Source organism: Hyperolius riggenbachi, chromosome 2 (genome assembly GCF_040937935.1).
Source record: "Hyperolius riggenbachi isolate aHypRig1 chromosome 2, aHypRig1.pri, whole genome shotgun sequence".
Taxonomy (NCBI): domain Eukaryota; kingdom Metazoa; phylum Chordata; class Amphibia; order Anura; family Hyperoliidae; genus Hyperolius; species Hyperolius riggenbachi.
Window position 1 is genome coordinate 557,578,222 of NC_090647.1, and position 15,322 is coordinate 557,593,543.

At 48.8% G+C, this 15,322-nt stretch overlaps 1 protein-coding gene across 1 annotated transcript in view; it reads right to left on the bottom strand.

The window, feature by feature from the left end:
• Nucleotides 1-6,934, bottom strand: part of GRAMD1C (GRAM domain containing 1C) — a 205,863-nt gene extending 198,929 nt beyond the window's left edge. Inside the window, exon 1 of the mRNA XM_068270886.1 lies at nucleotides 6,761-6,934. Within this exon, the coding sequence (XP_068126987.1) occupies nucleotides 6,761-6,847 (87 nt within the window). The 5' untranslated portion in view covers nucleotides 6,848-6,934. The remainder of the gene's footprint in view (nucleotides 1-6,760) is intronic.
• Between the last annotated feature and the right edge of the window lie 8,388 nt (nucleotides 6,935-15,322).

Genomic DNA, 15,322 nt, shown 5'->3' on the forward strand with positions numbered 1-15,322 from the left:
ACTACATACATCACACAGCCAGCATGTGAGACCCTCTGCTTCATGTATGTGCGGTCACCACTACATACATCACACAGCCAGCATGTGAGACCCTCTGCTTCATGTATGTGCGGTCACCACTACATACATCACACAGCCTGCATGTGAGACCCTCTGCTTCATGTATGTGCGGTCACCACTACATACATCACACAGCCGGCATGTGAGACCCTCTGCTTCATGTATGTGCGGTCACCACTACATACGACCGCACTACATACATCACACAGCCAGCATGTGAGACCCTCTGCTTCATGTATGTGCGGTCACCACTACATACATCACACAGCCAGCATGTGAGACCCTCTGCTTCATGTATGTGCGCTCACCACTACATACATCACACAGCCAGCATGTGAGACCCTCTGCTTCATGTATGTGCGGTCACCACTACATACATCACACAGCCAGCATGTGAGACCCTCTGCTTCATGTATGTGCCGTCACCACTACATACATCACACAGCCAGCATGAGAGACCCCCTGCTTTATGTATGTGCGGTCACCACTACATACATCACACAGCCAGCATGTGAGACCCTCTGCTTCATGTATGTGCGGTCACCACTACATACATCACACAGCCAGCATGTGAGACCCTCTGCTTCATGTATGTGCGCTCACCACTACATACATCACACAGCCAGCATGTGAGATCCTCTGCTTCATGTATGTGCGGTCACCACTACATACATCACACAGCCAGCATGTGAGACCCTCTGCTTCATGTATGTGCGGTCACCATTACATACATCATACAGCCAGCATGTGAGACCCTCTGCTTCATGTATGTGCGCTCACCACTACATACATCACACAGCCAGCATGTGAGACCCTCTGCTTCATGTATGTGCGGTCACCACTACATACATCACACAGCCAGCATGTGAGACCCTCTGCTTCATGTATGTGCGGTCACCACTACATACATCACACAGCCAGCATGTGAGACCCTCTGCTTCATGTATGTGCGGTCACCACTACATACATCACACAGCCTGCATGTGAGACCCTCTGCTTCATGTATGTGCTGTCACCACTACACACATCACACAGCCAGCATGTGAGACCCTCTGCTTCATGTATGTGCGGTCACCATTACATACATCATACAGCCAGCATGTGAGACCCTCTGCTTCATGTATGACCTGTAACCACTACATACATCACACAGCCAGCATGTGAGACTCTCTGCTTCATGTATGTGCGGTCACCACTACATACATCACACAGCCAGCATGTGAGACCCTCTGCTTCATGTATGTGCGGTCACCACTACATACATCACACAGCCAGCATGTGAGACTCTCTGCTTCATGTATGTGCGGTCACCACTACATACATCACACAGCCAGCATGCGAGACCCTCTGCTTCATGTATGTGCGGTCACCACTATATACATCACACAGCCAGCATGTGAGACCCTCTGCTTCATGTATGTGCGGTCACCACTACATACATCACACAGCCGGCATGTGAGACCCTCTGCTTCATGTATGTGCGGTCACCACTACATACGACCGCACTACATACATCACACAGCCAGCATGTGAGACCCTCTGCTTCATGTATGTGCCGTCACCACTACATACATCACACAGCCAGCATGAGAGACCCCCTGCTTTATGTATGTGCGGTCACCACTACATACATCACACAGCCAGCATGTGAGACTCTCTGCTTCATGTATGTGCGGTCACCACTACATACATCACACAGCCAGCATACAAGACCCTCTGCATTATGTATGTGCGGTCACCACTACATACATCACACAGCCTGCATGTGAGACCCTCTGCTTCATGTATGTGCTGTCACCACTACATACATCACACAGCCTGCATGTGAGACCCTCTGCTTCATGTATGTGCTGTCACCACTACATACATCACACAGCCAGCATGTGAGACCCTCTGCTTCATGTATGTGCTGTCACCACTACATACATCACACAGCCAGCATACAAGACCCTCTGCTTCATGTATGTGCTGTCACCACTACATACATCACACAGCCTGCATGTGAGACCCTCTGCTTCATGTATGTGCGGTCACCACTACATACATCACACAGCCAGCATGTGAGATCCTCTGCTTCATGTATGTGCGGTCACCACTACATACATCACACAGCCAGCATGTGAGACCCTCTGCTTCATGTATGTGCTGTCACCACTACATACATCACACAGCCAGCATGTGAGACTCTCTGCTTCATGTATGTGCGGTCACCACTACATACATCACACAGCCAGCATGTGAGACTCTCTGCTTCATGTATGTGCGGTCACCACTACATACATCACACAGCCAGCATACAAGACCCTCTGCATTATGTATGTGCGGTCACCACTACATACATCACACAGCCAGCATGTGAGACTCTCTGCTTCATGTATGTGCGGTCACCACTACATACATCACACAGCCAGCATACAAGACCCTCTGCTTCATGTATGTGCGGTCACCACTACATACATCACACAGCCTGCATGTGAGACTCTCTGCTTCATGTATGTGCGGTCACCATTACATACATCATACAGCCAGCATGTGAGACCCTCTGCTTCATGTATGTGCGGTCACCACTACATACATCACACAGCCAGCATGTGAGACCCTCTGCTTCATGTATGTGCGGTCACCATTACATACATCATACAGCCAGCATGTGAGACCCTCTGCTTCATGTATGTGCGGTCACCACTACATACATCACACAGCCTGCATGTGAGACCCTCTGCTTCATGTATGTGCGGTCACCACTACATACATCACACAGCCAGCATGTGAGATCCTCTGCTTCATGTATGTGCGGTCACCACTACATACATCACACAGCCAGCATGTGAGACCCTCTGCTTCATGTATGTGCTGTCACCACTACATACATCACACAGCCAGCATGTGAGATCCTCTGCTTCATGTATGTGCGGTCACCACTACATACATCACACAGCCAGCATGTGAGACTCTCTGCTTCATGTATGTGCGGTCACCACTACATACATCACACAGCCAGCATACAAGACCCTCTGCATTATGTATGTGCGGTCACCACTACATACATCACACAGCCTGCATGTGAGACCCTCTGCTTCATGTATGTGCGGTCACCACTACATACATCACACAGCCAGCATGTGAGACCCTCTGCTTCATGTATGTGCGGTCACCACTACATACATCACACAGCCAGCATGTGAGATCCTCTGCTTCATGTATGTGCAGTCACCACTACATACATCACACAGCCAGCATGTGAGGCCCTCTGCTTCATGTATGTGCAGTCACCACTACATACATCACACAGCCAGCATACAAGACCCTCTGCTTCATGTATGTGCGCTCACCACTACATACATCACACAGCCAGCATGTGAGACCCTCTGCTTCATGTATGTGCGGTCACCACTACATACATCACACAGCCTGCATGTGAGACCCTCTGCTTCATGTATGTGCGGTCACCACTACATACATCACACAGCCAGCATGTGAGACACTCTGCTTCATGTATGTGCGGTCACCACTACATACATCACACAGCCTGCATGTGAGACCCTCTGCCTCATGTATGTGCGGTCACCACTACATACATCACACAGCCAGCATGTGAGACCCTCTGCCTCATGTATGACCTGTAACCACTACATTCATCACACAGCCAGCATGTGAGACCCTCTGCCTCATGTATGTGCCGTCACCACTACATACATCACACAGCCTGCATGTGAGACCCTCTGCTTCATGTATGTGCGGTCACCACTACATACATCACACAGCCAGCATGTGAGACTCTCTGCTTCATGTATGTGCGGTCACCACTACATACATCACACAGCCAGCATGTGAGACCCTCTGCTTCATGTATGTGCGGTCACCACTACACACATCACACAGCCTGCACGTGAGACCCTCTGCTTCATGTATGTGCGGTCACCACTACATACATCACACAGCCAGCATGTGAGATCCTCTGCTTCATGTATGTGCTGTCACCACTACATACATCACACAGCCAGCATGTGAGACCCTCTGCTTCATGTATGTGCGGTCACCACTACATACATCACACAGCCAGCATGTGAGACCCTCTGCTTCATGTATGTGCTGTCACCACTACATACATCACACAGCCTGCATGTGAGACCCTCTGCTTCATGTATGTGCGGTCACCACTACATACATCACACAGCCTGCATACAAGACCTTCTGCTTCATGCATGTGCGGTCACCACTACATACATCACACAGCCAGCATGTGAGACCCTCTGCTTCATGTATGTGCTGTCACCACTACATACATCACACAGCCTGCATGTGAGACCCTCTGCTTCATGTATGTGCTGTCACCACTACATACATCACACAGCAAGCATACAAGACCCTCTGCTTCATGTATGTGCGGTCACCACTACATACATCACACAGCCAGCATGTGAGACTCTCTGCTTCATGTATGTGCGGTCACCACTACATACATCACACAGCCAGCATGTGAGACCCTCTGCTTCATGTATGTGCGGTCACCACTACATACATCACACAGCCAGCATGTGAGACTCTCTGCTTCATGTATGTGCGGTCACCACTACATACATCACACAGCCAGCATGTGAGACCCTCTGCTTCATGTATGTGCGGTCACCACTACATACATCACACAGCCAGCATGTGAGACCCTCTGCTTCATGTATGTGCTGTCACCACTACATACATCACACAGCCTGCATGTGAGACCCTCTGCTTCATGTATGTGCGGTCACCACTACATACATCACACAGCCAGCATGTGAGACCCTCTGCTTCATGTATGTGCGGTCACCACTACATACATCACACAGCCAGCATGTGAGACCCTCTGCTTCATGTATGTGCCGTCACCACTACATACATCACACAGCCAGCATGTGAGACCCTCTGCTTCATGTATGTGTGGTCACCACTACATACATCACACAGCCAGCATGTGAGACCCTCTGCTTCATGTATGTGCGGTCACCACTACATACATCACACAGCCAGCATGTGAGACCCTCTGCTTCATGTATGTGCGGTCACCACTACATACATCACACAGCCAGCATGTGAGACCCTCTGCTTCATGTATGTGCGGTCACCACTACATACATCACACAGCCAGCATACAAGACCCTCTGCTTCATGTATGTGCGGTCACCACTACATTCATCACACAGCCTGCATGTGAGACCCTCTGCTTCATGAATGTCCGGTCACCACTACATACATCACACAGCCTGCATGTGAGACCCTCTGCTTCATGTATGTGCGGTCATCACTACATACATCACACAGCCTGCATGTGAGATCCTCTGCTTCATGTATGTGCGGTCACCACTACATACATCACACAGCCAGCATGTGAGACCCTCTGCTTCATGTATGTGCTGTCACCACTACATACATCACACAGCCAGCATGTGAGACTCTCTGCTTCATGTATGTGCGGTCACCACTACATACATCACACAGCCAGCATGTGAGACTCTCTGCTTCATGTATGTGCGGTCACCACTACATACATCACACAGCCAGCATGTGAGACCCTCTGCTTCATGTATGTGCGCTCACCACTACATACATCACACAGCCAGCATGTGAGATCCTCTGCTTCATGTATGTGCGGTCACCACTACATACATCACACAGCCAGCATGTGAGACCCTCTGCCTCATGTATGACCTGTAACCACTACATTCATCACACAGCCAGCATGTGAGACACTCTGCTTCATGTATGTGCGGTCACCACTACATACATCACACAGCCAGCATGTGAGACCCTCTGCTTCATGTATGTGCGGTCACCATTACATACATCATACAGCCAGCATGTGAGACCCCCTGCTTCATGTATGTGCAGTCACCACTACATACATCACACAGCAGGCATGTGAGGGGCATACATTTGAAATCGGCGCCGGTAGACTTGGGCACAGGATACAGCCGATAATACGGCTTATCCTGCTGCTGCACAAGTCCAGGCCATGTTAATTACTATTCCCCCTCCAGGGCGCCATGGATACTGGGGGAATGATATAATTCGGGTTCCAACGATTGCTGGAGGCCAAACTATTGTGTTTTTTAAGCAACTTTGGCTCCGTCTTCTGATGGCGCCGTCATTACTCACTGAGCGCCGCTGTGGATGTGATTCCTGTGATAGTCTATGGTGGCGCCGGCTGCACCCAAATCTAGCAGCGCTGAAAAGCACTGCTCCGTGTGAGGGACCCTCTGCCTCATGTATGAACTGTGACTGCTATCTACGTCACACAGCCACCCATATATGTTATGTTATCACCACATACACCACACATCATCACCAATGAAGCCATCAACACTACCAGTGACTCATAATAATAATACAGTACATAATACAGTACATACACAGTATCCCCAGCCCAGCCTCACCTGTGGCTCAGTGACTGTCCTGGGAAGGGTCTCAGTAAAGTGTAAGTAATGGGGTTGATGGTGAGAGAGAAGTCCAGTAAAGGGTATTATGGGGGACAGGAGGGCAGGAGGAGGGCAGGGGTGATATAAGGGGGGCGGGGGAAGAAGTGATGGGGTTGCTGAAGGGTCTGAGCAGGGCACAAGCTGCTGTCAGTGCCCTCCATGCACCTCCTGAGTATCAGGGTGACATGTGCAGCCCTATCCCCCCCCCCCCCCCTCCCCTCCCCCAGCACACAGGACAGGCTCCCTACCTCTGTCACAGGGGGCTGCTCTTCCCTCTGCCCGCTCAGCAGCCCCCCCTCCTCCTCCACGCACGCAGCCTGGCCCGGCTCCTCCATCCCTGGGTGCTGAGGATACTCGCTGCTAGGCAACCAGACTCCATAACAACTTCCCGCCGCCTGCCGTGGCCATAGCAACCAGCCATGTCCCGCCGGGAGACCCGCACATGCGCACCGTGTGCAGCCCGGCAGAGAGTCTGAGGGAGAGCCGGCAGCGGCCTCTAGTGGTGACTGTGGGAGGAGCAGCTGCCACTTGTGCCAGAAAGAATATGTCAATTACAAATGAACGCTGCTGTCTCTCACAGTAGCTTCCACTGCTTTTGTTTGTTGTGTTCCTAAACATGAGTAATGATCAGCAGGATGAGAAGGGCAGGAGGAACTAACGCAGTTAATTTTTAAAACAAACCAGTAAATGAACCAAACTAGCAACCACATTTTTTTCAAGTTTAGTTTGACAAAACATTCATGAGGAAACAGAATGAGCTGAATGTAGAGACAGCAGACAGAACACTCAATCGATCGTTCTGATCAATTTCTGGCCAAACACTGGCATAGCTCCCAACTGTCCCTCTTTCGGAGGGACAGTCTCTCTTTGGGAGCCCTGTCCCTCTGTCCCTCTTTCCTCCTCATTTGTCCCTTTTTCAGGACTTTGTCCCTCATTCTATGTAAATATATATTTCTCTACTAAAAATGTGTTTGATTGACTCTAAACTTTATTCCCATGCTTTAAATTGATATATTACTAATTTTAAAATGTTAATATGAAGGGAAATGAACCAGGATAGAAAGGACCAGTGTGGTTTGAATTATAAAATAACATATTTTTCTTATGAAATCTTTATGGTATGTGTGACTAGGGGTGTGACGGCCGGGGGCATGATCAGGAGTGTGGCAGGGGCGTGGCCTAAGTGTCCCTCTTTCTCATCTAAAAAAGTTGGGAGGTATGTGAATGTAGAGACAGCAGACAGATCACTCGATCAATCGGTCTGATCAATTTCTGGCCAAACGCTGGAAAGATTTCGCTTGAAAGGATTCAGTTGGGTTCATGGTGATAACAGCATTTTATAATGTAAGAGGTGGATCCGGCGGATCCCCTGGCGGTCTCCACCCCCCACCCCCAGTGTAATGTGTTCCCCCGGGTCCATGGTGAGTTTTCCCTGAGAAAACTTGAAAGCCTTTGGCTAACAGACTGGCCAGAGCTAACCTATTGGTACATCTAGCTGGTCCTAGAAAATCTGTGTTAGGCCCCGTTCACACTGCACGCGTTTCCAGCCGCGTTTTGGAAACGCGTGCAGGTGGCCGACACGCACGACATCAGACAGTGCATAGAGTGCACTGTCTGATGTTCACACTGCATGCGTTCCGAACCTGTGCGGTCCGGGAACGCATGCTGCACGCATTTTTTGCCAAAACGCGTGGCTGTCCCATTCACTTTTCAGTGATGGGATCGGCCACGCAACGCATACAAACGCGGATGGCTTGCGTTCCGCATGCGTGCCCGTCTGCGTTTGTAATGTAAACGAGGCCTAAGGGCTGGTGCACACCAAGTGTTTTTGGTAGCATTTTCAAAACAGTTGCCGCTTGTGAAAACGCTTGGCTAATGTATCTCAATGGGATGGTGCACACCAGTGGTTTGAGGTTTTCAGCAAACCGCAAACTTGGATCCTGCAGCATTTTTGTGGTTTGCAGATGCGTTTCTGCCTCAATGTAAAGTATAGGAAAAGCAAAAACCGCTCTGAAAAACGCTAGATCAGAGCCAGTGGTGTAGCTAGAGATGGGGCCCCATAGCAAAACTTTTATGGGGCCATCAGATGTAGGCAATTTTGAGCAATGCCACCTTCCCTTACCCTTTGCATTCTCTACACTGCTATAGTCCATGGGCACTTAAAGAGACACTGAAGCGAGACAAAATCTCGCTTCAGGTCTTATATATAGCAGGGGCCAGGGGCGTAGCAATAGGGGGTGCAGATCTAGCGACCGCATCGGGGCCCTTGGGCCAGAGGGGCCCCGAAGGGTCCACCCTCTATCACAGTATTAGCTCTCTGTTGGTCCTGTGCTGGTAATAATCACGTCTATAGATGCTTTGAATAGTAATAATCCTTAACAAACTGTTCCCCATCCCCTTCTTGCAACTCTGACACTGTGGTTGTCCTTAGCAGGTTTTGGTGCGCCATATCAATTGTTATGTATAGAGTGCTTGGGGGGGCCCCATGTAAAACTTGCACCGGGGCCCACAGCTCCTTAGCTACGCCACTGGCAGGGGCTGCTATCCCGCGGCTAAACAGGGGTCCCTTCACCCCCAAACGACCACTGCAACACTTGGTCGCAGATTTGGTCGTGATTTATTGCTTCCTGGAAGCAAGGGCTAACGGCTGCAGCCCTGCCTCCAGTCGCGTCTGTCAGCGGCGCATCGCCGCCTCCAGGGCCGGCCTTTGACCTGAGCGACCGGTGCGATCGCTCAGGGCGCCGGCTTCCAGGGGGCGCTCCTGTCCCCTGGCCGCATGTTTTACTATGTAAGCTGCCGCTGCAGCTGGGTCCTCTGGCTCCGCCCCCTGGTGTCGCTGCTAGGAGTCATGGGGTGTAAACATGTCCATGCGGCCGCCGTGATGGAGGGGGGAGCCGCAGCGCGGGGAGGGCAGCCCGACCTCTCCCTCCCTTCCTCCACGGGCTACCCTCCGTGCTCCCCCCCTCCAATGCAGACTGGAGCAGGAAGCAATGCAGAGAGAACAACTCACCTCCCTGGTTCCGATCGCCGGCGCCTCTCACTTGCCGCTGCTGGTCTCCTCTTCTGCATAGTTACTGATAAACACTAAACTTCCTGTTAAACAGGAAGTTTAGTGTTTATCAGTAACTATGCAGAAGAGGAGACCAGCAGCGCAAGTGAGAGGCGCCGGCGATCGGAACCAGGGAGGTGAGTTGTTCTCTCTGCATTGCTTCCTGCTCCAGTCTGCATCGGAGGGGGGAGCACAGAGGGTGGCCCGTGGAGGAAGGGAGGGAGAGGTCGGGCTGCCCTCCGTGGGGGGGGGTACCTACCTACTCTATACTGGGGGCAGCTACCTATCTAGCCAATACTGGGGGCACCTACCTATCTAACCTATACTGGGGGGCAGCCACCTATCTAATCTATACTGGGGGGCACCTACCTATCTAACCTATAATGGGGGGCAGCTACCTATCTAACCTATAATGGGGGGCAGCTACCTATCTAACCTATACTGGGGGGCACCTACCTAATCTAACCTATACTGGGGGGCAGCTACCTATCTAATCTATACTGGGGGCACCTACCTATCTAACCTATACTGGGGGAGGCTACCTATCTAGCCAATACTGGGGGCACCTACTTATACTGGGAGGCAGCTACCTATCTAATCTATACTGGGGGCAGCTACCTATCTAGCCAATACTGGGGGCACCTACCTATCTAACCTATACTGGGGGGCAGCTACCTATCTAATCTATACTGGGGGCACCTACCTATCTAACCTATACTGGGGGCGGCTACCTATCTAGCCAATACTGGGGGAACCTACCTATACTGGGGGGCAGCTACCTATCTAATCTATACTGGGGGCGGCTACCTATCTAACCTATACTGGGGGCACCTACCTATCTAACCTATACTGGGGGCACCTACCTATCTAACCTATACTGGGGGCAGCTACCTATCTAACATATACTGGGGGCATCTACCTATCTAATCTATACTGGGGGCATCTACCTATCTAATCTATACTGGGGCAGCTACCTAACCTATATTTCAGGTACCTACCTATCTAACCTATAGCTGGGACAAATGCCTACCTAACCTATACTGGGGCAAGTATACTGGCTACCTATACTAGGGGCACCTACCTGGCTAACCTATACTGGGGGGAATCTATAGCTAGCTACCTTTACTGGGTCACCTATGCCTGGCTACCTACACTGGGGGGGGGGGGGGGGACTTATAGCTATATGTCAGGAATCAGGATGGACGGAGGCACGCTGAGCCTCAGGCTGCTGCAGAGAAGCGTGCAGCACGTGTGCCACTCAGCCCTGTGATAATATCCTGAGTGACGACGAGTCCTTCTCTCCTGCTCCCTGAATTCTGGCACCTACACTGGCACTAAGCCCCCCCCCCCCCCCCATTAGTGTATGTGTGTGGTGCGCTCACACGTAAAGAGGATGAATGTGGGGGGGGGGGGGGGCACCAAAATCTGGTTACGCTCAGGGCGCTGTGAAACCTAAGGCCGGCCCTGGCCGCTTCTCCCCCGCCCCTCTCAGTGAAGGAAGTCTGAGAGGGGCGGGGGAGAGGCGGAGATACGCGCTGACAGACGCGCGTGGGGCAGGGCTGCGGCGGTTAGCCCTGCCCCAACCAGGAAGCGCTCCCCCGCTGTACGGAGGGGATTTGGGGGGTCAGGGACCCCCGTTAAGCCGCGGGATAGCGGCGGTTTAGCAGGGGCACACGTGCCCCTGCTATCTATGAGGTCTGAAGCGAGATTTATTCTTGCTTCAGACTCTCTTTAAACAAAGTTAGAGGGCTAATGAACACAAGCAAGTTAATAGTGAATACATCAAATACAATTGGGCCCCTTCTGGTCCAGGGCCCCATAGCAGTTGCTATAGCTATTGCTACGCCCCTGATCAGAGCGGTTTTCCAGGCGTTTTTGTTACAGAGGCTGTTCAGTAACAGCTTTACTGTAACAATATTTGTAATCTGCTACACAAATACGCTCCAAAAAACGCTAGGCATGTTTAGAAAACTTCACTAAATATGTCTAGGATCGCTCTGAAAATCTGCTTCAAAAACCTCTACCGTTTTGCGGATCTGCTAGCGGTTTGCTGGAAAAAAGGCTGCAGGACCTAATTTTCCAGACCGTTTCGCTCAGCGGAACAGAATCGGAAGGTTTTGCAGCGCAATAGGAATCCATGGAAAACGAATGTTTACAGCACACTGGCTGTAAAAACAGACCGTTTGGCCAGATCCAGATGGCCAGATCCATATGGCGAGCTCCGCAAAAGAAACGCTAATGTGAACTGGGCCTAAGAGTAAAGGTGCCCATTAACGGTACAAATTTTCCTTCAGATTCAATCTTTTGACGTGATTTGAACGATCGAAACTTATTGGAAGGAAATTATCGATTGTTCTCTTTTTTTTCAAATTCTTTATTTTTAGAAAAATTTCATACAAGTTAATAATATATGTCACATACAATAAACAACAAACCCAAGCCACAACAAGGGTGTACATGATAAACATCACAACAACAACGGATTTATAAGCCACCCTTTTCTGCTAATTATTCAATTCACTTAATAAGCCTCTCTACTTGGGTACCCAAAATCTACTTTTCTTTTATCTAAAGAACACATTGGTACACCTCCTGTTGTCCATTCCACTCATTTATTTCCCATATAATCCTCACAACCCATTCTCACCGGCTTCCTTTCCCCCCCCCCCCCCCCCCCCCCCAATTTTTCCACCGTCCTGGATCCATCTCCCCTTTACCATTAAACTCTTATATACTTTAATCTTTTTACTCCCCTTTGCCCATGATCATAGATATCCCATTATTTGTCTATACTCTAATGTCTCCTTAAACCTGTCCCATTTTTCCCATGTCAGTCTAAACTGTTCCTCTTTCCTATTTATTGAGTGGGTCATTCCCTCCATTCATTGTATATGATGTATCTCCTGGAGCCACTCTGCGACCCGAGGAGTCAAACAGGACTTCCAATGTCTCCCAATTAAAATTCTGGCCGCATTTATCAACTGGCAGCATAGAGTTTTCCTATATTTACTAACACTAACTTCATTATAATGTAATAAAAAGAAAGCTGGGTCATCTATAGGTCTAATATCTGTTGATTTGCTACTTCCGTCCAAAATCCTCTTATCCTTGAGCAGTTCCAAAAGATATGGAGAAATGTCCCCTCGCTCTCACCACACCTCCAACACATCCCATCCAAGTCTCCATACATCCTCTTTAACTTAACCGGCGTAAGATACCACCTTGTAAGTATTTTATAACCAGATTCATGTATCCTTGCTGAGATCGATGATCTATATGACAGTGTTATTATCTTCCCCCATTGCTCATCTGTAAAGGAATACTTTAAATCCTCCTGCCACTTCTGCTTAAGTTGAATGGTTGGATCTTCCCTATCGAGTAATTCTCTATACATTTTTGTTAGGGTTTTCTTAGTTCCATGTGCGGAGTCACACATCTGCTCAAACCTTGAGAGATCTCGGCCAAAATCCTCCTTCTTTCCTTTTGATAATATAAAATGTTGGAATTGCATTAGGCTCCACCATTTAATATTTGAGCCTCTGAACTCTTCTTCTATCTCCTTCACATTGTTATCGATTGTTCTCACTAGTGGAAGGATAGGTTTTACATTCTGATTCAATCATAAAATCCAACTTTCCGTTCTATTATTTTTCCTTTTCCAATTGACCAAAGAATTGTTTCACATCGGTTTACGCCACACATTGCACAGTTTTCTATACAATTCTCATGAAAAAAGTGTTGAAACATTGAATCTGAAAAAAAAAATTGTACTGTTAATGGGGACCTTTAGGCGAATTATGTTTATTGCTGATAGTGATTTCACGCATAGAAATAACCAACCTACCCAAGGTTGGTTATCCTTTCCCTGGATCCAAGTCCAGGGAAAGGATACCCATATTTATATAATACTAGCTGATGACCCGGCGTTGCCCGGGTATGTATTTGGCTGGTGTCAGCTCCACCAACTTTTTCGAACCCTAACACAAACACTCAATGACCAAGTTTGTGACCCAAATCCAATGACCAACTGTACCAGGTTTGAAGCTTGTGTCATTAACAGTGCAAGAAAGGCAGTAATTTTAATATTCTCCTTGAAAATCAACAACAGGTGAATATTGATTGGCTTTTTAGGCTCCACCCACTTTTCTGAATAATTATCCCAGTCACCCAGTAACCAACTGTGCAAAGTTTGAGAACCCTGCCATTAACAATTACGAAAGGCTGCAGTTTACATTTTCCCAGGGAAATCTGTTTTTTAATTCACCCAGTTTTTGTAACCTTGACACACAGTCACTCAATGACTGTAAATAGAAGCAGTTTATCCAGCAAAGAAATCTGATTAGCTGTTTGTGGCTGTGTCTCTTTAGTGAATTTGAACCTCGGTCACTTAATGACCGACTGCAGCAGGTTTGAGGCCTCTTCCATTAACAGTATAAGAATGGCAGCAGTTTCAATATTCCCCTTGAAATCAATAGGCGAATTTTGATTGGCTTTTGTAGGCCCCACCCACTTTCCTGAATATTAATCCTAGTCACCCAGTGACCAACTGTGTCAAGTTTGAGAACCCTGCCAATAACAGAATGGCTGAAATCAATCTAACAAATCTGATTGGCTGTTTGTGGCTAAACCCCTTTAGTGAATTTGGACCCCAGTCACCCAATGACTGACTGTATCAGGTTTAAGGCCTCTGCCATTCACTGTGTACGAATGTTAGCAATGTAAATATTCCCCTTGAAAAATCAATAGGTGAATTTTGATTGGCTGTTGTAGCCTCCACCCACTTTCTAAATATTAATTCCAGTCACCCAGTGGCCAACTGTGTCAAGTTTGGGAACCCTGCCATTAACAGTGTAAGAATGGATGCAGTTTATATTTTCCCACGTTAAAAAGTTAGTTGTTGGCACCGCCCACTTTTTCTAACCTTGACATACAGTACAGTCACTCAATTACCAAGTTTATAAGTTTTGGGGTCCTTGGTAATAATAATTTGTATAATCCCATTGAAATTAATCAAATCTGATTGGCTGTTTGTGGCTCCACCCCCTTTCTGAATTTGAACCCCAGTCACCCAGTGACCAACTGTACCAGGTTTGAGGCATCTGCTCAATTAACAGTTTAACTACTTTCGAACCAGGGTGACTGAAATCTACGCCCTGTTTTGGTGGTCTCCTGGCTGGCAGGGCGTAGATTTCAATCACTGTCCGCAGCACGTATTCGCCCTTTCCGTCGCTCCCCGCTCAAACCTGGCGTTTCTAACCGCAGCTCACAGGCTCTGCCTGTCTCTATGACGGCAGAGCCATGTGAGCCGGTCAGGAGCCGCTCCCATTGGCTTACATTGATAGACATAGTCAGGAGCCAATGAAAGAGGCTCCTGACCGGCTCACATGACTCTGCCGTCATAGAGACGGCAGAGTCTATGTCCTGAAGATCCCGGCATGCGGCAAGGACGGCGGTTGCAGCGGGTATGCGCGGCGATTTGTCGGGATTCCGTCGTTCTTGTACCAGCGGTCTCTGGTTCTTAAGGGGGCAGAGACCGCTGGTACTTAAGTGGTTAAGAATGGCAGCAATTTAAATATTCCCCTTGAAAATCAACAGGTGAATTTTGATTGGCTGTTGTAGGCTCCACCCATTTTCCAGAATATCGGAATATTAACCCCAGTCACCTAGTGACCAACTGTGCAAAGTTTGAGAACTTTGCCATTAACAGTGTAAGAATGGCTACAGATTATATTTGACCAGTGAATTTTGGATTTGGCTCCAC